Below are 25,782 nucleotides of genomic sequence, written 5' to 3'. Positions count from 1 at the left end.
TGCCATTACAAAGTACCACAAACCAGGTGGCTTAAAACAACAGAATTTATTGTCTCACAGTTCTAGAGACTGGAAGTCCAAAATCAAGGTGTTGGCAGGGACATAGAGGAGGATCCTTCCTTGCCTCTTTCAGCTCCTGGTAGCCCCAGATGTTCCTTGGTTTATGGCAGCATAACACCAATCTCTGCCTTCATCTTTAAGCTGCCATCTTACCTCTGTGTCTGTGTGTTTCTGTGTGTTCTCTCCCTGTGTCTCTGTTTTCTTTTCTTATAAGGACACCAGTCATAGTGGATTAGGGACCATCCTAATTGAGTATGACCTCATCTTAACTTGACTGCATCTTCAAAGACTCTATTTCCAAATAAGGTCACATTCACAAGTACCACAGGTTAGGACTTAAACATGTCTTTGTGGTGGACACAGTTCAATCCACAATAAAAGGAATGAGACATTCAAGGTTTTGTTGCAGGGGAATTGGACCACATATTAGGAAGTTAATTCTAAATGCAGGACAGAGCCAAATTAGAATGGTGGAGGATTGGAAGGATGATCAGAGTCAGGAATCTCAATTAAGGAGCTGTTAAGGGGAGATAGAGATGATGAAAACTTGAAGTGCGGTGGTAGCAATGGAGACAGAGAAGGGAGGGGAATGTTAGCTCCATAAACTAATCAAAGTGAAGGACTTGGCAACTGATTAGATATAGGTAGGATTCAAGTTGATTCCTAGGTTTCTAGCTTAGGAGGCAGACTTGACGAGAGGTAATACCAATAACAGCAATACAGAATATAAAGGAAGAAGATTATTTCGTAAAGGATATTGATGCATTCAGACTTGTACTTATTGTGTTTTAGATACATCAAATACACTTTGTAGGGAAAGGGCTAGTATAGATAGCATTGTCCAGAAGAACTCTCTACAGTGATGGAATTGTTCTATTCCTGTGCTGGTCAGTACAATAGCCACTGGCCACATGTGGCTAGTGAGCTCCTGAAATGTGCACCAGAGGAGCTGAATTTTTAGTTTAATTTTAATAAATTTAATTTCCAATAGCCACATGTGGCTAGTGGCTACCATATTAGGCAGCACTGGTCTAGCAGGTATTTGGATATATGTGTTTAATGTTTGAGAGAGACACTCAGAAAGAGCATGGTGTGGACTGGAAATTGAGTTTTGGGAGTCATTAATTGTATAGGCGTTGCTGAAGCCACGTGAGTGCATGAGCCCACCCAAGGGGAGGCCAGATGCTAACAGAGAAGAGTTAAGGATGACACCCTTGGGGAAAACCAATATATAAGTGGTGCCCGCAGAAGGGGGTGAGCAAACAGCACCTGAGGAGAAGAAAGGAAAAGCAGAGGAGGGAATGGTGTTGCAAAAGCCCCAGGAGGAATTCAAGGAGACAGCAGTCTACCATGTCATAGAGAAACAAATTTTATTAAATAACCTATGAGAAAAGGCTTTCACAATTACAATATTCTTTTGACAATAAATGCAAGGGCCATATTTTGTTCACCAAGAGCAAAGTACATGTGCTCTGACTACGGATTTGTATTTTTATTCTCCCTCCATCACCCCCCACAGACATAAAAGACATTTCAAAGGTTTATGGAGGCAACAAAAAGGAATTTATAAAGATGGGATTATACCAGGGAATCCAGAATAATATGCCACTAAAAACATGGCCCTATAATGGGAGGGTCCAGAATTTCTTTCCCATGAAGTCCTCAGTAAAAGTTGTATAATTTTTGTCAAATGCCTCCACTGATAACAATATCAGTTTTTATAGACTCCACCAAACTGCTCTGTAAAGTGGGTGGAAATATTTCCAGTTTACAAAAGAGGAGGCTTGTGGCTTGTGAAGTTTCAGCAACTTGCCTCAGATGATGTAAGTTGCACCTAGTAGAGCAAAGACAGGACTCCAAGTTCATCTGTCTTCAATGCTCTTTCCAGCTTTACAACATTTCCTAAACTTAAGACATTTACAAATGCCATCATGATTTTTGCCACATCTACTCACCACCTGTACTACTATTCACTTAATATTTTTTAAAGTAAACAAATTATTGTTTAAAAACCAAATATTACAACATTACCTTACTTGAAAGATCATTATCACTTGTCGCAAATAGACAATGATTTTTTAAATAAAAATAAATTATAATGAACAACAAAAAACAAAACAATAAAAATGTTATTAAATGCTAGCTAAATACTGCTGCCTGTTAAAGACTTGGAATCTGAGGCCTGCTTTCTTTTCATTAAAAAGAAATATTAACAAATATTTCAAGAGATTCTCAAAACATGCTCTACTATAAGGAGAATATCCCCTCACCTTTTGAAAAAGATAACATCTAATAGCAGTGGTACTCTTTCTCAGGGATGAAACATCCTACTTTCCACTAAAGAATAAATAGTATAAGGTCATCACCCTTTGCCACTTTACAGATAAGAAAAAGGAAAGTAAGAAAAAGTCATCGTTTCAACACAAAATAAAACCATAAGGAGGCTGGTGAGTTATAATCTAAGACTCATATACTTTCTGATATTTCCTTGGGCATAAATTTTCTAAAAGATCCTTTCTAGATACTCACGTTGCAGGCAAGATCAAACTGCACTATAGATTCCAAAGATGCCATTCTGTATGTTTCATTGATTATATTTATGGGTTTTAGAACAATGTAGCTTAAAAGCTTCCTTAGCAGTGTGACTGTTCCCTTTTAGGAGAAATAAAGGGCAAGACAGAATCCATGCGCAGTTCAGTTCAGAGTCAAAAACTGGACAACATTAGGGAACTGGTGTTCAGGCATAAATATGGGGCCAGCCATTGGACGAGACCATATACTCTGATATGAGACAAGCCTCACTGTCCTCGTCAAGATTTCAGGGATCAGTCACCGTGGCTCTACCTTTATGGGACTGGTCCAGGTGATGGACAAAGCAAATTTGTTGTTCTTGGACAGAAGTCTTAGCCTAAATCTGAACCTGGGGTGCCACCTTCTGAATGACGTTCCCAGCAAGAACCCTTGAGTCCTAAAGGTAACTCCATCCAGGTAAAATGCAAGATTAACCTTGTCCATATAAATTTCCACTTTATAGCAACCAATACCTTAAATAAGTTCTAGGGTGTATATATGATGTGAACCACATTAAAAGAAAATATTTTGAAACAAAACAAGAAGAAAAAAGATCTCTCACATTATATTTTTTTTTCACTAGATCTATTTTTTTAAGCTTGAGTTTAAGCTAAGAAAAGAAACCTTGCTTTTTATGGCAAGAGTTCTTGAGTAGAAAGACAACTTATAATGGAAAGCATCTTGCACAGAAGTTTTGGTAAGCAGAGGGGGAAAATGCAGAGGAACTTTGTAAATTTTGACTTTGAAAGGCCAATGTAATGTAAATATGACTTCCTAGATGGTAAACAGCAGTGGTTTGAAAATAAAAACTTGCACAAAATAGACAGCTATCTAGTTAGAAGAAAATGTGTTTAATAAGCATGTGTGTATGAGATGCCTTGAATACTTTTGATACTGTACTGTAATTACTAAAGATGTAAAATTTTCAGGACTTTTGAAACCATGAGAAAAAAAGTTTATAAAGTTTTTTTCCCCAGAAAAAGACAGCTATACTTTTTGGTATTCTTTACATTTTTAAAGTAACTTAAGAACATAACACATATTGTTCTCACATAAATTACATACTTGGAAATGTTTTAAATTATTAGTGGAGCCACAAGTTCTTAAACTTTAAAGAATCCACTGTCTCTTAGTCAACAGATGAAAATATCAATATAAAAAAAGTATAATTATATTTGACTTGGGATCTCCATTATATCAAAGATTACACTCCTTTTGAGAAAATCCAAAAGTTTATCAAAAATATTGTTTAATTCAAATGTTTTCCACTACTGGGAGATTCTATATTCATTGTCTTCACCTTGGACTTCTGTAAATTGACTTTTTTCCCAGGCTTAGACAAACTTTTCTATTATTTACCATCCTGGGTTTTGTGTGTTGTGGATGCATTCTCAACATTGAGTCATTTTTCTCTCTCCCTGAAGGACACAAGAAATTGGAGAGGTCAGAGTCTTTGCTGTTAAGGTACTTTAATGGGGCTGTGGGACAGAAAGGAGGTGGGCGAGGAACATCTGCTTTATAATCTAGTCAAACGCAAAAAATCCTCCCTTCCTAGACCCCACTGGGCACTCAGGCAATGGTAATAATGTGTGTTAAATTATCCAATGAATGAACGAATCGTCACTTTCTTTTCTGCCTATAAATCTGTAATCCAAGAATCTGTAGCAGCCCAACCTTCTGAATTTTAATACAATTTTAATACAATTTCTATCCCTGTGTATTCCTTGCAGTCCATTCTGTATATCTTCCTGCAGACATCAGTGCTGTGTGTTTTTTGTTTTATGTCAATTTTTTTGATATATCCAGCTTCCCAATATCATTGAAAGACAGTTAGGCTACAAAATACACATCCTATTTGCAAAAATACGTGCTCATTTCTCCATCAAATTCTTCCATTCTGCTTTCATGACACTTACACGTGTTCATCTCTATCTTTCTTAGAGTCTTACATATTCATAATTGACAACCTCTTTTCCAATTCTTATACTTAAAATTAACCAGACATGTCCTTTTTGCAGGTTTTATAATTTTTCCTCTTATAGCTTTGTCTGTCTGTCCATCCCTCCATTCACCCATCCATTCTACCATGAAGTAACTCATTAAGACTATCTTTAACAGATTCCATTATCAACTCATGTACTTACTCTTGAAAAAAGTTTGCACAAAGAATGTCTGCAGGGAAAAGAATAGTTGGTAAATTAAAAAAGCCACCTGCCTTTTATGTTCTGGAAATTTTTCATGTTATGAAGATGTATTTGTGCCCTAAGAGTTTAGGCATTCCTTTTCCTGATATTTCATGGGACATCTTTTCTTCAAATAAATGACCAAGAGCTTTTTGCCTACACCGCTTTGCAATGTTTCTTGCCAACAATGCTGTATGGGTGGTATCTGCTCCTTCTGGTGATACAGATGCCACACAAGCAGCAGGGAAGGAAGGCTTTTAAACAAGCTACTCTGTGCCATTTCCAGTTATCCAGGGCTTCTCAGAATTTAAGGACACTTTTATGTGGGCATCAATGAATTTGATTCTTGATAGAAGCTTTCAGAAATGTATATTGCATTTGGCACTTTCAGCAAGTCTTATTTTTCCTGCTCAAAATAATGCCTGGCAGCATAGAGTTCTTCCATATACCACCCATGCATCTCACCATGTGCCTAGGGGGAAGGTAAAGAAAGATGTAGTCTAATGGCTAATTTTTATATAAATGTGTACAAAAGCATACAATGCATTAAAATCAGCAATAAGATCCTCTCAGAGTTATTGTTAAACTGTGTTTTAGCCCAGTGGGTATCACCTTACTGCTAAGATAAATAGGCTGATTTTGCACTCAAGACATTACATAGGTAGAAATTCACTTGGAATAGGTATTCAGATATGAAAATATTTTCATGCCTACAAAATACTCTAAATCCACTCTAAGTTCAAATAAAGTCAGTTTTCTTTCTGCTTCTGTTTGTATTGCAATGTCATAAGGCCAGAAGGAAGGCCAACTTTCTTCCTCCTCTATCATCTTAATATTTGTCTTTGATCCTTTCCTCTCTAACTGTGCGTCCAGGGGCATCAGAGTCCTTGTTTCCAAGCTCTATCAGGAAAATTAGCAGCCATTGCCAATGTCCATTTAGCTGTCAGTCTTCTGAAAGGGACATAGGAGAAAAAACTATGTACAAAGAGTGCACCAGGTCTTTCTGCAGTCTCTTGTGCAAATGAAATATACTACCTGGGAAGTGGAAATGGTCCTTGTTTTGAATTTGAAGCCATGCTCTATTTTCCTGATATATAGACATTTATATTCTGGGACTCTTGATAGTTCTATAGAAAATTTTTTTCTATTTTTTAAATCATACCTAGTGGCAGTAAATGGCTCCTAGTATCAAAAGGTAAGGCAGACTGTGTGGCAAGCCATGCATATTTTACCCATAATAATATTTATTTCCAAATTAAAAATATATATGTGTGGGCACATGTGTGTGTGTGTGTGTGTGTAATGGGGAGACTATATATATATTTATACTTATATAAATATTATATAGATATATTTGGGGAAAATAACAAGAAAAGATATTTTGTGACAACTTCTAACTATACACATCTCTAGTTGTTACTTGTCTTAGTCCACTCGGGCTGCTATAGCAAAATACCATGGACTGGGTGGCTTATAAACAACAGAAATTTATTTCTCACAGTTCTGGAGGCTGAGAAGTCCAAGGTCAAGGCGCTGGCAGATTCGGGGTGGTGTCTGGTGGGGGCCCACTTCCTCATAGGCTGCCGTCTTCTCATTGTAACCTCACATGGCAGAAGGGAGAGCTAGCTCCCTGGGGTCTTTTTATAAAGGCACTAATCCCATTCCTGAGGGCTCTACTCTCATGAACTGGTCACTTCCCCAAGGCCCACCTCCTAATACCATCACCCTGGGGGTTAGGATTTCAACATAAGAATTTGAGAGGGATACACACATTCAGACCAAAGTATTACTCATCATTCTTTGTTATTTTTTTAATTATCAGATGCTATTTATTCAATTATGACAAATTGTGTCCTTTCAAAGATTCTCTGAGGGTTCTTGACCTGCTGTAGAATAAGTAGGAAGGACCAGAGAATCCTGGTGTATGCTCTGGCAAAAGACATCTAGCTTTCATGGCTGAAATCTCCCAGATTCCCCTGCTGATCTCCACACTTCAGTGAGCAACGCAGAGCTATCATGAATTACTGCCGAGAATCCTGCTGCTAAGCTCCAGATAGGAGAGAGAAGAGAGCTATTACTGTGCTCCTGAATCCTCCCCAGGGCAGAATCTTCCTCACAGATGTTCGAGGCTGCCATCTCTTTCTGAGTGTGAATTCTGTTAACACTAGGGTATGATTATTGGCGAAGAAAGAAAGAAAAAACTAAAAGCATTACTAAATGCATAGCAGTGCTAGGCAATCTGGATGCATTCCCATTATTCAGAGCTGGGAATATGAAAGAGTGAAGAAAAATGAATCAGTTAGAGATGTAGGTTTTAGGACTCCACCTCCACCCCCACTGTAAGTATATTTCATCCCTCAGGAGCCTAACTCAAGCTGTGCAGGTCTCCGCAGAGCACTGTTAAGTGTCTTCTCTTTGAAGATGAATAGAACCAAGGCAGGCAGAAGAGATATTTCAGAGCCCTCACAGCTGCTAAAATGTCTGAACTGAAAGCCTAAGATTGCCCTTCCCTCCTGGCCCCAAATAAGTTGTTCACCTGCCTAAGAAAAACACTGACTTCAGAGGCAGTTCTCTGAGTACATGTCATGATGAAGGTTAGCACCATTGTAGCTTGGATGGCAGTTTTGAAATCCATCGTTGGTTTACATTTAAGATTTTGCTTAAACATTTACTGTTTATTTTAGCTGATAACAAAAGAGAGAAGTACATATTTCTTTTCTTATGAATGATTTAAAATGTAGTATGTATACCACCTGGGATAGAAAAGTTATAAGATAGAAAAGCCAAGCTAGAAATTACTAATTTTTAAACACGTAAGTATTTCCATTCAATTTAAGACATTTATGGGCACCTACTATGTACCATAAACTATGTCAGGTGCTGCCAAGACACAAATAAGAAAAGGATTTAATTCTCGTCTCAAAGGAGTGTTTAGTGTAAGAGATGGGATATTCATCATCTGTTGCCACAGTTATGCTGTGTAACAAATCACCCCCAAACTCAGGATTTTAGCTTACACATCTGTGGCTCATCTGGGCATTGGTTGACCCCAACTGGGCATGGTTGAGCTTGGCTCTCAGCTGCACACTGGGGCCAGTTCTGTCTGCTCCATGGGCCTCTCATCATCCTAAGATCAGTGGACTACGCAGGCGTGTTCTTCTCATGGTAATGATAGCAGCACAAGTGGGCAAGCCCAACCACACAAATGGCTTTGGGCACATCACACTCCCTAATGTTCACTGGCCAAAGCAAGTCAGATGGCCAAGCCCAACATCACTAGACTGAGGAAATATACTCTGCCTAGGAGCAACTTCAAGTTCACATGACAAAGGATATGAGGATATAGGGAGGATGCAAAATTGAGAAAAATAATACAATCAAGCGTATTAGGGAAAGATAAATTCACAAATGCCTGTATAACAAAGAGTAGGGATTTCCAAAGGTAAGGTATTAATTATATCTCAAAGACACTCGAAACATATCCTCAGAGGAAGTGACATTTGCACTTAGTCACAAAAGGTGTTTGTATTTCAAGAGGCAGACAAGAGGGGTGGGGGCAGACAATAATTCAAAGATGCTCCACGAACAAAGTCATGCACGTGTGAAGGACATTTCCAGTGTTAGCTTATAAAGACATAAATTAAAAGAAAAAATTATAGCAGTAGAAAAAGTATATGGGTAAGAAAACTGTAAATAGACACTCAGCAGAGGTGTCAGTGTCAGAGTTCTTGTGTCATATGTTATTGCTGGAAGTTCTTTGAAAAGACGAGTGTTTGAAAATTCCCAAGGTATGAAATGTGGAAAAGCACACAAGGATAGAAGTTTTGTTTAAGCCTTTAGAGCTATATTTAGAGCTGGGAATGAATTAGAAATCCTCTAGCCCAACTCACTTATTTCACAGATGAAGAAATTTTTATTTTGGAGATAAACACTTTTTGTCTCTATCTCCCTTTGTCTATCTATCTGTGTGTCTCTCTTTCTCTCTCTATATATACACAAATATATATGTATATATGTGTGTAAAATATATAAACATATTTAGAAAGAGAGAGAATAAATGTCTTCCTAAATAAATCTATCCATCTATATATGTAAAATATGTAATATGTAAATATATTTATACAGAAAGAAAATAAATTCTTTCTCATACATATATATCAAGGTGGGGGGTCAGGAAATGAGCAGATTCCTTAAAGTGATATTCTGAAGAATTCCTAATCCCTCGTAAACTTAAAAACAACTCATGTCCTCATCATTCTAGTTCCAAGGACTGAATATGACTCACGTTATTCAAATGCATAGGGAGGAGTTGTTAATAAGAAGGAAAAATAAATATTGCACAGTTATTCAAGGGCTGGAAATACCATCTGAAGTGCCTGGCTAACAGAGGAAGCGGGTGGCTCCCCAGACCCCAGAGTTTGGGGTACCATTATCAAAAGATGGCGGACTGGACACGAGGGGGCAGGTGAGGGCAAAGATAGCAAATGTTGTCCAGTCTTCCTCTCTTCTGAAACCCATTCCCCTCATTTGTAAATGAAACATAATCCCTCCCAACCAAAATATAACTAGAAAAGTAAATCAGTTTGTATTCATAATACTATATGAGGTTTCTTCCCAGAATAGAAATAATGAAACTTTGAACTGGTGCCTTTTACATAATCACCATTAATGTAGATCAGAGGTCAGCAGACTATGGCCCTGGGGCCAAATCCAGCTGGTCTGTTTTTATAAAACAAGTTTTATGGAAACAGCCACGCCTGTTTGTTTACATATTATTTATGGCATCTTTTGCAGTACAATGATAGGGTTGAGTAATTGCAATAAAGACAGAGCCCTTATGGCCTCCAGCTCCTCAAATATTTCATATTTGGACTTTTACAGAAAAGTTTGCCCACTCCTGGTGTAGATGGTGGAGGATGAGCCCCTTTCTGGAGTGGGTGAAACTTGCATGAGCTTCTGCTTCTGGTGATGGATTCAGCAGGATGGGTATCAGTACAATAAGTGTCATCCTGTCCTCCCGCGATTGCCTCCTTCCCTCCCCGGACTCTGTTACAGCCATCATTAACCCTTTGCTCTCTGTCCTTTGCCAGACTCCGACTTGAGCATGCGCACACTGAGCACGCCCAGCCCTGCCTTGATATGTCCTCCGAACCTGCCTGGATTTCAGAATGGAAGGGGCTCGTCCACCTCCTCGTCCTCCATCACAGGGGAGACGGTGGCCATGGTCCACTCCCCGCCCCCGACCCGCCTCACCCACCCGCTCATCCGGCTCGCTGCCAGACCCCAGAAAGAGCAGGCCAGCATAGAGCGGCTCCCGGATCACTCCATGGTCCAGATCTTCTCCTTCCTGCCCACCAACCAGCTGTGCCGCTGCGCCCGCGTGTGCCGCCGCTGGTACAACCTGGCCTGGGACCCGCGGCTCTGGAGGACTATCCGCCTGACGGGCGAGACCATCAACGTGGACCGCGCCCTCAAGGTGCTGACCCGCAGACTCTGTCAGGACACACCCAACGTCTGTCTCATGCTGGAAACCGTAACTGTCAGTGGCTGCAGGCGGCTCACGGACCGAGGGCTTTACACCATTGCCCAGTGCTGCCCAGAACTGAGGCGACTGGAGGTCTCGGGCTGTTACAATATCTCCAACGAGGCCGTCTTTGACGTGGTGTCCCTCTGCCCCAACCTGGAGCACCTGGATGTGTCAGGTAAATGGCAACTCACTTCCCATCAGTGGGACCTTCCCAGTGTACCACCCCAAAGCAGTAGATGACATTGCCGCCTCCAGAAGGTCCCGTTCTTGATAGCTACTAAAGATGGATGGTGGATGGGAGGAAGGCTGACTCTTGCAGAGAAACTGTCTCTGTCTAATCATGACTCTGGAGGGCAGAGGTATTTCTTTCATCAAATAGTGTCAACTTCTTAGAGGCATCTTTTGTCTGGCAGTTCAAGTTAGCATGACTGTTAAATGTCTTTCCTCCCCCATAACTCTCCCAGTGATTTCAGAGCAACCATAGATAATGGGAACCAAATCTCTAATCACAGAGCAATAGGAACCAAATATCTCATTCAGACACAGGTAGTTTAGAAACCGCCCTGACGTCCCTTGGTTATTGTTCCATAGAACCTGAGAGCTGTGTCTAAGCTGATCCTCTGCTGTGGCCCGTGATCGTGATGGCTTGCCATTTTGCAGACACTGGGGAAAATTCATCATGGCCAAGTGTCTGCTTATATTTCACCCCCACTCTCCTCACCCCTGGGTTGATTTTGTGTCTCTTGTTAAGCAAAATTCTCAATTACACGGTGCAAGGGTAAGGCCCATTGAGTAGAGCCTTTAGTTGTTTTAAAAATTGAAGGAAATCCCAGCATGGCCGCTTTGCTTGAAAACCTCTCTCAGGCAGGAAGAATTAAAACCCAGACTCACACTTTGGCGCCAGACGTGAATCCAGCTGGACTAACAGCCTTTCTTTATCTCATCCGCTGCCCAGTCAAAGGACGAACATTCGAGAGGCTGAAATGTGTAAGATGCATCAGAGAGTTAAAGAAATGAACAGCGTGAGCTGCAGCCTCAGGGGTTGTTGGGGAGGGGTCGAGGAGTAAAAACCACTGTGACTGGTGATAAACAGAATTTGGGATTTACAAGCATCTGAGGTAAATGATACTCTCCAACAAAGTTTGAGGTAAAAGCCAGCTCTCTCAGCTTGCTCTCTCTTTCAAAAGCTAACATCTGAAAATATTTCACGTGACAGTCAATTATTTTTCGCAGATTCTTTCCCTGGCTGGAAAGCAGCTTCTTGCTCCCCTCCTTCGGCTGGCTTCGAGACAAAACCATAGTAACCGTATGTTCAGTTAGTCATAAGCAGCCGTTGGCATCAAGAAGCAGGAAACCAAGAAGTTTTCTTACATTTTTCCTCCAAGGAATTCTGGAAAGAGAAAACATTGTGATGTGGTGGAAACGAGTTTCAAAACTTTGTGATTTGGGACAATTCATAGCTTTCTCTAGATGTGTTTCCTCTTCAGTTTAGGAAAAAAAGAAAAGCAAAGGATTGGATTCTTTGACATTCTAAGATTCTGAGCATTGTGGGCCTCTTTTATAAGCACCTCATTTTCTTTTCTTTTCTCAGATTAGAAAATGATTTATTGGCATCCCCATCTTTGTTAAAGGGCTCCCCATGCACCCTTAATTGAGGCTGCAAGTAATTGTGCCCTCTCTTTTGGAGTTCTTTTGAAATTCAGAAATGCAGAAACTATGTTGGCTGTTTGAGAATAGAAATTCTTGGGCTTCTAGCCTGACTGAGCAGATCCTGCTCGGCCCCTTTGACTAATCGTTATGAAAGCCTTGATGCCCTTCCTCTATAATAACTTGACTGATTTGCTGGTCCTAATATAATTCTGTAGCTTCCTCATACGTCTTCCAATGACTCCCTGTGATCTGTGTATATAGAGACTGTGTACACAAGGGAATCTGTAACCCACCAAGATAAAAGCACAGAATTCTAGATATTGTAGATGGACGGGGATAGGGAGATTTTCAGGTGGATGAACTTGAAAGACCCTACAAGCCACAAGGGTGGATTGTATCACCACCTCTGAATGATGTCCTCCAGTTCTGAGGGAATCTGGAAATTCTGGTGACACAGAGAGAGGCCAGTGGGCTGCTAGAGGTGATTTCACCTATGCATTGTTCTTAGTTTTCATAGCTGGCCTCTGATAGTGGCCAGCTCATTTACTTCTCAATGACAGCAAATTTGACTTTGGAAGACTCACTGCTGGTCTAGGGCTGAATTCCCCTGAGGATGTGAGACTGTCTCCCATCCCTAGCATGCCCACCTTGAAAGCTATCTTTTCAAGTCGTCGAAAGTTACTGTAACTAGCTGTAGTATTTTTTCATTATCACATATTACCTTTTATTAATGTTTACTCAGGGTTCTCCAGAGAAACAGAACCAACAGTATATATATATATATGAAGAGATTTATTAAGAGGAATTGGCTCTCACAATTATGGAGGCTGAGAACTTCCACAATCTGCTGTCTGTAGGCTCAGTTCAGTCTGAGTCCGAAGGCTTGAGAATCAGTGGTGCTGATGGTGTCTCAGTCCAAAGGCATGTATTAGCTCAAACAGTCAAGGAGAGAGAGAGAATTCTCCATTCCTCCACCTTTTGTTCTATTCAGGCCCTCGATGGATTGAATAAGGCCCATCAGCACTGGGGAGAGCAGTCTGTTTTATTGAATCCATTGATTCAAATGTTAACCTTTTCCAGAAACACGTTCACTCAGGCACATCCAGAAATAATGTTTAGCCAGATATCTTGGCACCTCATCATCTAGTAAAGTTGACACATAAAATTAACCATCACAATTAATAATATCTTTAAACATCAATAGAATATATTGAAACTAACTACTTTTCAAAGTATAAAATGTTGAAATTATCGCAAATGAAATTTCTTCAAAAGGGTCCTCTACAACTGGAGACCTGGGAGTCCTCCTTACTTCTCTTCCTAATCCTTTATATCCGACTGGAAAAATCCTATCCAGATGATTCTACTTCCTCAGTACCTTGAGTCCATCTCCTCTCCTCTACCTGCCTGCCTGGATGCATTCTTCACTAACCATTCTCCTTACATCCATTTCAGTCCATCAACCCAGCCTCCAGAAGGATTTTTTCAAACTATGAGTCTAACCATTCATTTTTCTGCATAAAATCTCCAATTGTTCCCCACAACCTACAGGAAAAATTCAAGTTTCTCAGCAGAGCATATAAGGCCCTCCATGAGCTGCTCTTTCTAGGTTCAAATCTCACCTCTTTCCCATGTACCCTCAATGTTCCCTTCTGTGGAACCATCTGCATTTTCATGTCTGTGCATACTATGATGTGTGGGCATCTCTCTGGCTTGAATGCCGTTCCCTCCTCTGCCCCCTGCCCTTCCTCAACAACCTTCTTACCAACTTCTCATTGCTCAAGCCTCAGTCCAAGCATCACCTAAGGAAAGCCTTTCCTTCCTGACCCCCAGTGAGCTAAGTGTTTCCACCTGCATGTCTGCCTTTTGAGTACAGGCAGGTAGAGCATTACTGAGTTTTCCAATTGACTATATGCATATTTCCAGATTCCTTTCTCTCAATTCATTATGAGCTTTATAAAGGCAAAAATGAGGCATATTTTATCTTTGCACTTTATGATATTGTAGTTAAGTGACCAGAGAAGTGTCAAAGCCCTAAATAGTCATCATAACCTCTAAAAGTTTCAAAGAAAGTTGTCATTGGTTAATACTCTAGACAAGAACTTAGGAAGCAGTAATGCAGTGATAAAATTTCCTCATTAGTAAAAATGGGATGGTTGGGAGGATTAAATGAGTTAATACATGCTAAGTCCTCACGTGTATGCTCTGCTAAAGACTATGCAGTAAGCAGAAGTATGTAATAAATCATAGCTGTCATCATTTTTGGATAGTCATTATTATTTACGTGCTTAGAAGTCAATTGTTGGTCTTTGTTGACTTGGTCTTGTTACATCCCAGAGAAGGTAGAGATTTTACCCCAATAATGAGAAGAAGTGGTAATGAAGAGCATACTTCTGAAAACTGAACACAATCTGGAATTCATTGAAGAAACCCCACAGACATGTTCAACCCTATTGTCCATTCCCTGTCGAGTAATATCCATATTCCTTACCCTGAAGGTCAAGGCAGCCCTCTATGATCTGATCCACATAGACCATTCCTGTCTTAGTTTCCATTAAATCCTTTTAGACACCTTACATTCCACCCTATGGACACTCCTCACTCCCCCATGGACTTACCCCACACTTTCTTGTCTCTTGAACTTGCTTATGCTGTCACCTTACTACCTGAGCACCATATCTATGTATCCAAATTGTTTCTCTCTTTTAAGAATCCCCTTATAGACATCACCACTCCCAAGACCTCTGAGTGCCGGGGCTGGCCCCATGGCGTAGTGGTTAAGTGCGCACACTCCGCTGCTAGCGGCCCAGGTTCAGATCCCGGGCACGCACGAACACAGCACTTGTCAGGCCATGCTGTGGCGGCGTCCCATATAAAGTGGAGGAAGGTGGGCACGGATGTTAGCCCAGGGCCAGTCTTCCTCAGCAAAAAAAAAAAAAAAAGAGGAGGATAGGCATGGATGTTAGCTCAGGGCTGATCTTCCTCACACACACAAAAAAAAAACATTAAAAAACGACCTCTGAGTCCCTAGTGTCTAAATATTCACTTCATGCTGATACATCTACTGTAAATCTCTTGTGCAATTCAATTACATGCTACATCCTTGTCATTTCTTACCATCCCTCCTATCATTGAAGCTTTGGATCAGAAGTTAAGAAACTTTTCCCTAGTCTGCCTGTACAAATCACATAATCTTACTGAGCCAGAGATACCTCATCTTTAGAAAAATGAAGGTTAAATTGGATGATTTCTAAGGTTGTCTCCATGTCTGCAATGTATGAATGCATGAACTAGCCACAGATATTACCTACTGAGCCATGAACCAGTTTATTTTCTTTTCAACCCAAACTTTCCAAATCTGTAAGAATTAAGGCTAAAATTAAAAATTATTGATCTAAAATAATACAAGCATATCAAAATCATCTCTTTACTGAAACTGAGCTAAACTAGTATTTCATTAAATTTGAAACAGTTTCAAAAATAAAGCTTTATATTTCTCTGGACCAAATATAGTATCCTTCCTGGGATGCATCAGATTGTGCCAGATATTTAAAAAAATAGGAAACTGGAACTAAGAGTTTAGGAACAAATGTGGTCATGTGATCTTGAAAATCAAAGTGCCTTCACAGGCATCACCGATGGGCAACCACCACCATGCACATATGAATTCAGTATAAGCAGGATTACAGTCAGCCTAAAAGAAGAAACTCAAAACAAAGGAAGATTTCAAAGCTAAAGTTGAGGGGTACAAGCCACCTTCCACAAGACTGTAGAGCCCACTGGAGCAGTGTGGGCAGCCTCTGACGAGTCGCATCTTGTTCTCCAGCGTTGGACTGTATACTTTACTCCTTCCTGAAATTCTTTGACTTGATAGCACGTGGCTTTTGAACCTCCTTATTTCCAAGACCTGAATTTTATAAGAGTTTCCTGGGCAGCCTGCCAGAAGGCGGGAGGAAAGTCCCTTTAGCACTATCATGTGGCAGCTCGGAAGCCTTGGATATTGTGTGAGCTGCCAAGGCACAGAGGTGCCCACAGTGAGGCACCTGGCTTTTGAACTGCCAGAGGGATTCGGGAAGAGCACGGGGAAAATGAAAACTATACAGTCCATGAAGTGGAGTGAAATATATATACATATACATTTATTTATATAATATATATTGACTATGCATAGTTATTATTTATTTATATTTATATACTGAAAATATACATATTTTATATAGTAAACTGAAATATACAATGAGTGTTTCATATATATAGTATATAGTGTATATATATATAAAATTTATACACACATATTCTTAGGGGAAGAGGGACTAGAAACAATGTTTAGAGAGGTATCTAAAGATAGTTTCTTAAGCATTAATTTCCTTGTCTGTAAAATGGATTGTTTTAAGAATCAGGTAAGAAAATGTTTATAAAAGCACTTTATAAACTTCATAATTCAACATAAATAAAAGGCATTATAGTTAACTATAAAATAGATATACTTTTGTAGATATACTTCAGCCAAGGTCAGAACCCTGAGGACATTTAAATGTTAGAAGCCGGATTATCCTATCTCATCTTCCCATGGAAGACTCTATTCTCTCTATAAATCATTCATTCATTCATTCAACAGATACTTAGTGAGCTCCAGCTGTTGAAGCAGGTGTGAGGGATACAGCAGTGAACAGCCCAGAGTCCATTTTCTCAGGAGCTTGCATTCCAGAATGAGGACAGCAAATACATAAGTGAACAAATCAATATATAATGCCACAGAGAGATAAAGAGTGTTGAATGTAAATGAGAGTCAGGCAGGGGATACTACTAGTTCATACAGGGCAGTTAGGGAGGAATTGCTAATAAACAGACATTTGCTCAGAGACTTAAGAAAGTGGGGGCGGACCCTGGGGACCATCTGGGGGAGCCCTGTCCACTGCACAGAACCTGAGGCGGGAGGGCACCTGAGGTGTCTGGGAACCGGCAAGGATGCAGTGAGGTTGGAGGAGTGGAGCAGGAGATGAGGTCAGAGAGCACAGGGCGCAGGTCCTTGGAGGCCCCCTTAGACTTTAGATTTTACACTTGGAGTGAGATGGGTGCCATCAAAGACTTTGAGCAGTGACACGATTAGAGTTCCGTTTTCCAGAATCTCTCTGGCAGCTGTGAAGAGAATGAAAGTAGGGCAGGGCAGGGAGACTGGTTGAGGGGCTGGAGCAATAATCCAGTCACACAGTTGTTCTTCCTTGACCAGAGTGGGTTGACTTGAATCCCCAGATGGTCTCCTTGTTAGACTAATAACTATGTGTAATTTCCTGTAGAGTTTTCAAAGGACATCCGTATGCATTATCTCATTGCATCCTAATTATATCCCCATAGTGTAGGCACGCCAGCTACTCATTCCCATTTCATAGAGGAGAGTCTTGAGACTCAGAATTGCAAGTCAAGTCTCCTGCCCAAGGCCATAAAAAGTAGACTTGAACCAGGTGTGACGCCCAAGCCAGAGCTCTTTCTGCCAAACCAAGGTCAGGGCCTAGACTTCTCTCCCACATCTCACTTCTTTGGACCGGAGAGCTACCAGACCATTGCAGGGGAGAACTGACCTCTACTGAGCTTCTGGAGCTTTCTAGGGCCAGGCCAGATATTTGCACACGTTGTCTCATTCCTTTTTCACAGCCACCTTGCAGAGAATGTGATCATCCCCATTTCAACACGAAGGAAATACTCAGAAGGACTGATTTGCCCAATGTCAGGCAACTAGTGGTGGATCTGGAATTGAAACGTGTTCTCTCTGATTCTAAAGCCCGTGAAGCCGCTTAAACCCGGATCGTCAAAGTAGTTAAATAATCTGATCAACACGGAGAACCCATTCTTGCTTTCCTTCCCTGTAGGGCCGAGTAGGGAAGGGGTAACATGGGGACCGGGCTCAAGGGAGGGGTAGGGATCTGTAGCCGCACCCCGGGGGGAGGCCCCCATTCTGGGAGGCTGCTCTGAGTGTGTGTTCTGTCTCTTTGTGTAGGGTGCTCCAAAGTGACCTGCATCAGCTTGACCCGGGAGGCCTCCATTAAACTGTCCCCCTTGCATGGCAAACAGATTTCCATCCGCTACCTGGACATGACGGACTGCTTCGTGCTGGAGGACGAGGGCCTGCACACCATCGCGGCGCACTGCACGCAGCTCAGCCACCTGTACCTGCGGCGCTGCGTCCGCCTCACCGACGAGGGCCTCCGCTACCTGATGATCTACTGCACCTCCATCAAGGAGCTGAGCGTCAGCGACTGCCGCTTCGTCAGCGACTTCGGCCTGCGAGAGATCGCCAAACTGGAGTCCCGCCTGCGGTACCTCAGTATCGCCCACTGCGGCCGGGTCACCGACGTGGGCATCCGCTACGTCGCCAAGTACTGCAGCAAGCTGCGCTACCTCAACGCGAGGGGCTGCGAGGGCATCACGGACCACGGCGTGGAGTACCTCGCCAAGAACTGCGCGAAACTCAAGTCTCTGGACATCGGCAAATGCCCTTTGGTCTCCGACACGGGCCTGGAGTGCCTGGCCCTGAACTGCTTCAACCTCAAGCGGCTCAGCCTCAAGTCCTGCGAGAGCATCACCGGCCAAGGCTTGCAGATCGTGGCGGCCAACTGCTTCGACCTCCAGATGCTGAACGTCCAGGACTGCGAGGTGTCCGTCGAGGCCCTGCGGTTTGTGAAACGCCACTGCAAGCGCTGCGTCATCGAGCACACCAACCCTGCCTTCTTCTGAAGGGACAGCGTCCATCCGGCACTGTTTGCGTACAGACGTGAACCCAACGAAATGTTTTCTAAAAGCAGCCTATGTAAGCACGGACATCCACTCATAACAGCTGTTTCTTCCAGGAAGGTTCTTAGGAACCTGGCTTTTATTTTTCCTAATTTCTCATAGGCAACAGAGGTCAAGGAAAGGAAGGTGGTGACAAGTTTCTAGTCCAGTAAATGGTTTTTTGGGTCGGGTCGTTTATAGGCAGTTTCTCTTCTCACAAAAGATGTACCTCACACAGCTGATGGCAGTGTCTTCAGAAACGCCCCTTTCTCTCTGTCTCTCTCCTCCTGGCACATCTCCAGGGTTCTCCACCCGCATCCCTCCTACCCCACCCCCCACTCTGGCAGCAGCAACAACAAATCATCAGAATAATAAGACTCTCCAGACCTCCTCCTCTTTAAACTGCTTGATTGGTCTAAGTCACACTCTTCAATCCCACACCCAAGCAAATTCTTGTTAAATAAATGCCACAGAACCTGGTATATATAAAGTGCTTCCAAACCTTTTAAACAATCACTTGAGACAAACAGCATGGCGGAGGAGCAGACCTGCTTCCTTCCCCCCCACCCCACCCCGGCTCTGCCACTAACTGTCTGTGTGACCTTGGGCAAAGCACTTGATCTCTCTGCGCTGCAGCTTCCAGCACTGAATTAGAGGCCATCCAGCTCAAGGAGTAGCTTCATGCCCCTTCTGTAATTGAGGGAACAGAGATGTCAATAGACAGAAGCACCTTGGCATAGAGCACACAAGGCATCTACCTCTTCCAAGAGGATTGATCCTGTGGATGCTTTCAGGAGATTCGGATGTGCCAACAGCATGTCCTGTATGTCCTTCCCTCCAGTCTGTCACTCACATCCCTGTTTGTTTTGGTGGGTGAGTCTCTTAGGCATCTTCCCTGCCCTACTAGATGGATGGTCTCTGTGCCCAAGGGTTCTCAGCATCACCTCACTCCACACCATCCACACCATGGAATTCCTAATCCCAGCAAAGCCCACAGCCCCCAGTCAAGTTGATCTGAGTGTTTTCAAATAGGAGGAAAGAGCCTCATGATTTTTAATGAACAAGTGAAGCCCAAGAGGACACATGTCCTCTAAGGTTTTTCTAATCCTTCTCGTTGCACACGTGGCGTGCAGCAGGCACATCTGCCCTGCAGCTGGCAGGAACAGATGCCTCGGTTCTTTGTCATTCAGATCACATTTCTACTTTCCTCATCTATTTATTTCTTTGTGCATCCAGACTTCATCACATGGAGCCTGTTGGGGTTAAGTCATAGTGTTTGTGCAGATTGCCACCTTGTGTGCCTTCCCCTGTGACTGTCTGCATGTTCTCTGTCAAATAATGCAGAGCAGACTTCCACGTATTTAAATACTGTTCACTCAAAAATGCCAGACAAATGGAAGGGGGAATACACTGATAAGACTTACGTGCTGGTTCACCAACCAGGCCCTTGGAATAGAACATTAAAATCATTGCCAAGTATGAATTTTAAGTGGTCCTATTTGGATAGAAATCCATGTGCTAGTCTCATTCGTGTGAAATCAGGATGCCAGAAGAAATTCCATTGCTCGTTTTCATGAAATTTAGTTGCCTTTTTTAATAAACACATAACCGTTCCCAAATTATTCTCTGGCCACACTCCTCCTTCATCACTGTTCAAACAGTTCATCTATTTCTTTTTCAAAGGGTCTGCTGTCCAAACCCAGAACCTCTGCATCTCCAAGCCAAGCATGTGGAATTGCCTTCAGATAAAGCTTACACACCACTCGACAACTGCACTCCCACTGTAGGCTCCCTGTGTTCCTTTGTCTTATGTTGGGAAGGAGGAGATAGAGAGAGGTGGTGTCTGCGTGGGAAGTTTCTTTGATGCATCACGAAATATGGCGTCCTCTCCAGTCAACATTGTCAACAGCTTAAATATGCAATCAAGGCTATGTGCCATGGGGAAAATGATTTGTTTGGCTGAAGACAGTATCTAGTGATAGTCATAGAGTTTAGAACTATGAAAGGGGTTGAAGGTGGCATTCCCCTGCTCTGTGACCTGTGACCCTGTCTAAAGTTTCAGAATTTGAGATTCACAAAGGATTATCCCTAACGCTTGGCACTGGGGCCTTCCACATGAGATGGTCTAATACTCCCAGAATGAGAAGGGAGATCCAAAATCGCTCCCTGAATTAGAGAAAGGGCATCCCTTTGCGAATATCTTCATCACCACAACCTGACCACATCACCTAAAACCGTCTTCCAAACATGAGACAGAGCCAACTTTCACACTGATTGCCCAGCACATTCTGTCTTTCCCAGTTTCTTCCTTTCTCCCAGTCTTCTCTTCATCCATTCTGCTTCCCCTTGGGGGATGAATCTATAATAGAGGTGACTGGGGAAACAGCTCAGCAGACTTTTAGAGACCCAGCAAGAGGCCTCACTAGGAAATTTATCTATTTTAAAACATTGCTTCCTTCCTGCCTCTGCTAAATTGAATGCTCATTGTTTTTTTGATTCTAATGTTCAAATCACTGCGTGCTGTATGACTCTAGAAAGCCTTAATTTACTACCACCAAGAAATAAAGCAATATGTTGGTAATCGGGTTAAGCCTCATTTAATACTCTGGCTAGAGGAGCGTGGTGTTCATTTGGGGACACTCAAGAGTGAGCGAGAAACTTGCCTCATGTTGAAGCAGACAGCAAGTCAAGTCACTGCAATTATCCCTTTAAAGTTGCTTCCATGGTCTTTTCACTTCCCTAGGCTCAGTGACTTTGGCTGAAAATTAGCAGGTAAGTGAAAAATCATTACCTTCACAGTTTAGTTCAGGTCTTCAATTCCTTAACCCAAACTCTTGGCTCCAGATGTATTTGGAATTCATCATTTTTCATATTTTAGGAAGATATCTATGTGTACTTTGTAACACCCCTGACAGAGTCTGGGACAGCACCCTTAATCAAATGTGTTAATATTTCTGCAGCGATAGGTATGAATAATCACACTACATAAGATTATTATAGACTGCAAATAGCCTTGCATTCGTTCAGGTCAGGTTTTGTCACCAAATTAATTTGTGCCAAACGTAATGAAAAAACTTTCTATTTTTTCAGAGCTTTCTAGATTTCAGAATTATGGATAAGTAACTGCAGACCTAAATATACTTCCCCTGGCACTGGTTACAAACATTAGAGAAATCTTCAAAATTATGCTGACAGTTAGTTGTTATAAATTAAAAAAAGAAAGAAAGTCTTAGTGTGTTAAAACCTGGAAGGAGAATATGGCAACTTGATCTAAAAGGAAAAATTATCAGTCAGAAAAAGAGAAATGCCAAATCTCTACTCACCCAAGCCTTTGGATCTGAGAAATCAGTATGGCGGAAAGCAAATACTGATAGATGAATGGCAAACTTTTTAGCAAGTAAAAAGGTTTTAAGAGATATGGATTTTAAATCTATTTGTCCTCCACCTTCGTCTCACCCTATGTCAGCTGCTTAATGACTCTCACTTAAACCAATAGGACTGTTAACTGCCTTGAAACGTTAACTTGAGGTAGCGCCACGCAATTCTTGTCAAGATCCCAGAGGAAGGCTAGCAGTAAATAAAATGCATTTGCCCTTGAAGTTCATGACTTCTTATATTGACATTTGTTCAGAACTAGAAAAAGTCTTCAAGAAGTTTGATATCCAAGAGCAAGCAACATGAAACAAAAGAAATAAAAGATTATTTTTAAGGGAAAAAGTAATACAATAAAATCTCTTACCATGTCTAAATTTTCACAGAGAAGTCACCAAAAGTAGTGCGTTTGTTCAACAGCTGGCAATCATGATTAGTTCAGAGAGAAGTTAAATGGAAGAAATGCTGAATAGATAGTAGAAGAGGAAGAGAGAATATTTAGAGATTAGGTACATCTTTCAGTGAAAATGTTCACACAGTAAAGCTGTGAAACAAAACTGGATTTCCTCTCACATGCTGTTGGTCAAATGGTTTCTTCTTTCTGATCCATACACCAAAAGTGGTCCTTAATGTTGCAGGAAGGAGCAGGGCCGGGGGAGGCGCGTGCCTGTCACCGTCTGTCTGCAGCGGATGCTGATGCTGTCACTGAGACTTGCCTAAACACAGCTGCAGTTGCCCAAAGAATAGTTTAGGCAAGTTTCATTAAGATGACCACTGAGTGGGCAAAGCTGTTCACACGAAGGAAGAAATACTCTCGTACACACTCACAGTGGGGACACCACGTCCAGGAATGCACCCAGGATGTGATTATTCCTCCATTTTTCTTTGAGTGCGTCATCATCTCCAAAAGCCACAGGCCCATTTTGTAGAGCCTTTTGTTCCCCCTCAAGTCAGCGGATAAGCTTGCATTTGAAACCACTTGAGAGGAAAGAACATCTCCATTTGGGAGCTGGATATGACACAATCCCTGCCTGTCAACAGCACAGTTGTGGCATCTCCAGCAGAGCTATCCCAGGAAATATCTGTAACTAGGATGCTGGCCTCATGGACCACCCAAGAAGGCTACCTTTAAGCTCAAAATTGTTACTCAGGTATAAGCAATCAGCATCATCCAGGTATCAAAGGATGGCCTTGAAGAATCATTAATAAAAAAAAAAAAGCCCTCGACCTAAATATTTCCAAATCTAGTCATTTCTATATTGTGGAACATTTCCCTTTGCAGTCACTGAGCTACTGAGTTTTACACTGATGAAATCAGTATGTCTGAATTCTATCCTGGCCCAAGTGATGATCAACCTATGATGGAGACTGGAAATCGCAGTCATTCTTCATGAACAAAGAAGCCCAGGGCATGCCAATCATTTTCTTCTGAAGGAGCAGATGGTACTCAGCAACCCTCAACTCCTTTAACAAAGGTTTATTGACCAGGTAGTATAATAGGATCTGGGTGAATAAGATATAATATTTTTACCCTACATGGAACTCAGATCAAATAACTGTAATATCATGTAATGACTTGGAAGGTGTGAAGGGGAATATAAAAAGGAGAGTGGCAGCATTCTTTCATTCAGAATCTAATATGTGCCAGGTATCGTGCTGGCACTGAGCGTCTTGCCCTAAAGGAGTTTACCAAACAAGTAATTTTCCTTACCATGTGGAGACAGGGATAAAGCTTAGGGACTCCTCTCGGAGGAGAAGACCCTTGAGCTGGATTTTATAACTCAGACAAGGTGAGCATCACGAGCCGTGATGCACTTGAACATCCAAAACAGCATTCGTGGAACCCGTTCAGGGAGACAATATTTGATAAGGTTAATGAAGTAAGTTCTCTCTACCATAGGTTAACATAACCTATAGTAAGTTCTCTCTACTATAGGTTAACTTTGTCATTGCCTTGTGTTAGTCAAATGGAAATAGCAGGTTCCATTTTCTTCTAATGTCATCCCATGGATTAATCCTTATGTACTCATACACACACTGTCTCTCTCTCTCTCTCTCTCTCTCTCTCTCTCTCTCTCTCTCTCTCACACACACACACACACACACACACACAATATAATTCTTAAAGGATGGAAACATTCTGCAAAAACAACACTGAAATATAATTTCTTGGACAGACTCTAAGAACCTCAAAGCAGCTTGACTGTGCTCCCAAACAATGTGCAGTAACAGTCCAAATACAGCCATATGCCTGAGAACCTGCCATGGTGACTTCCCCAGAATCTAGCTGGGGAGAGGATGATAGGAGCTCCTTCCCTCAATAATCATTGGATTTTTCAGCCAACATGGGTGCTCTTTGGTATCACTCTAGTTGTTACGTACTTAAGATGGGAATGACCAGAATAATTGAGGTTTCTCAATTTATTATGTCCATTTATTGAAAACTAGTCTATGTCAGTAATTTAAGAAATATTGGATGACTCAAGTAATATTGATTAATTAGCTTTTCAAATTGCCAAGAAATGGATTTTGCTTGTAAATTCACTAAGAATCATTTCTTTGAAACCTCAAAATTTATCAGGGTTGTGATTGTGAAGTTATCTGCCCACAGTAACAATAAACTAAACAATGAAATCCATTAGAAAGGGCAAGAGTGATAGAAGGTTTTTAATCCGTTTCTCTGCAGTCAGAGGCAACAATCCTTATGGTTTTTCAGGGCCCCAAATTTCTCGCAAAGTTTGAGTAGACTTATTAAGCGCATTTCCAGATAGGCCTGCAAAAGATATAAGAGAGAGAAATTCTAATTACAAAGATTAACCAGTAATTGCTACTTCCTTTTCCTCGATCTTCTACCAACCACTACTGAACACAGCCATCCTCTGTAAATAAAACTTAAACAAAAATTCCAGGTTTCACATCACAAATGTATTCTTCATGGGTGTTTACATTTAGAATTTAAACAACCTTATCATGGTTTCTCTCATTCGTGAGAAAGTAGATAAAGGAACAAAACTGTCACAACTGATAAATAGCCTTCTTCGTTTTATCTCAAAGCCTTTCTTTTGCAGATGGGGACCAAAGTAGATATAATTACCTTTGTATAATTTTACATTTTTCATACTTCCAGAATAATTACACAAATGCATTGGATTTCAACTGCACAATTCCTCGTTTTGCAAACCCACCCCCTAATAATGGAGAAATGTGAGAAATGTTGCTTTTTCCTGCTCCCTTGCCACTTAGTAAAGCCCCTGAAGAGATCATTTTGCTGAACAGATCCTTGTCTTAGTAGGAGAACCAGAGGGAGAATTCAGACCATTTCTCTTGTTCCCGTTACAGCCACACAGGCCAATATGTGATTTATGACATAGTGGATCTATATGAATGACATCTGTGCAGCAAAGGCTTTCCATTAGCTAGTTGGACTGTGAGACTCCAGTTGGCTCTCCTCTATGTTCATAATTTTAAAACACCCAAAGCATAATGACCATGGACACATTGGAAGGTTGGAGACCAAGAGGCTATGAATTTAAAGAAAAAAGAGAGAGAAAGCTACATTCAAATAATGACCTCTCACTCACGTAATGAAAACCAGAGTCTCCTCTGGATTTCCAAGCTGGCATTGTTTCACTGGTACCATTGCCTTGGGGC

At 41.5% G+C, this 25,782-nt stretch overlaps 1 protein-coding gene across 3 annotated transcripts in view; it reads left to right on the top strand.

Moving 5' to 3' along the window:
* The window catches only part of FBXL7 (F-box and leucine rich repeat protein 7), a 397,560-nt gene extending 376,220 nt beyond the window's left edge, over positions 1-21,340 (top strand). For 2 of the 3 annotated variants that reach the window (XM_058564315.1, XM_058564316.1), the window contains exons 3-4: positions 9,905-10,516; positions 17,987-21,340. In XM_058564315.1, coding sequence (XP_058420298.1) covers positions 9,905-10,516; positions 17,987-18,723 — 1,349 coding nt within the window. In that variant the 3' untranslated portion in view covers positions 18,724-21,340. The remainder of the gene's footprint in view (positions 1-9,904; positions 10,517-17,986) is intronic. The other variant, XM_058564318.1, reaches the window with a different exon arrangement.
* The last annotated feature ends 4,442 nt before the right edge of the window (positions 21,341-25,782 follow it).

The sequence above is a fragment of the Diceros bicornis genome, chromosome 20 (assembly GCF_020826845.1).
Source record: "Diceros bicornis minor isolate mBicDic1 chromosome 20, mDicBic1.mat.cur, whole genome shotgun sequence".
In the NCBI taxonomy this organism is placed as follows: domain Eukaryota; kingdom Metazoa; phylum Chordata; class Mammalia; order Perissodactyla; family Rhinocerotidae; genus Diceros; species Diceros bicornis.
The sequence above is the reverse complement of the archived record's forward strand: the minus strand, read 5'-3'. Positions and strand labels throughout refer to the sequence as shown.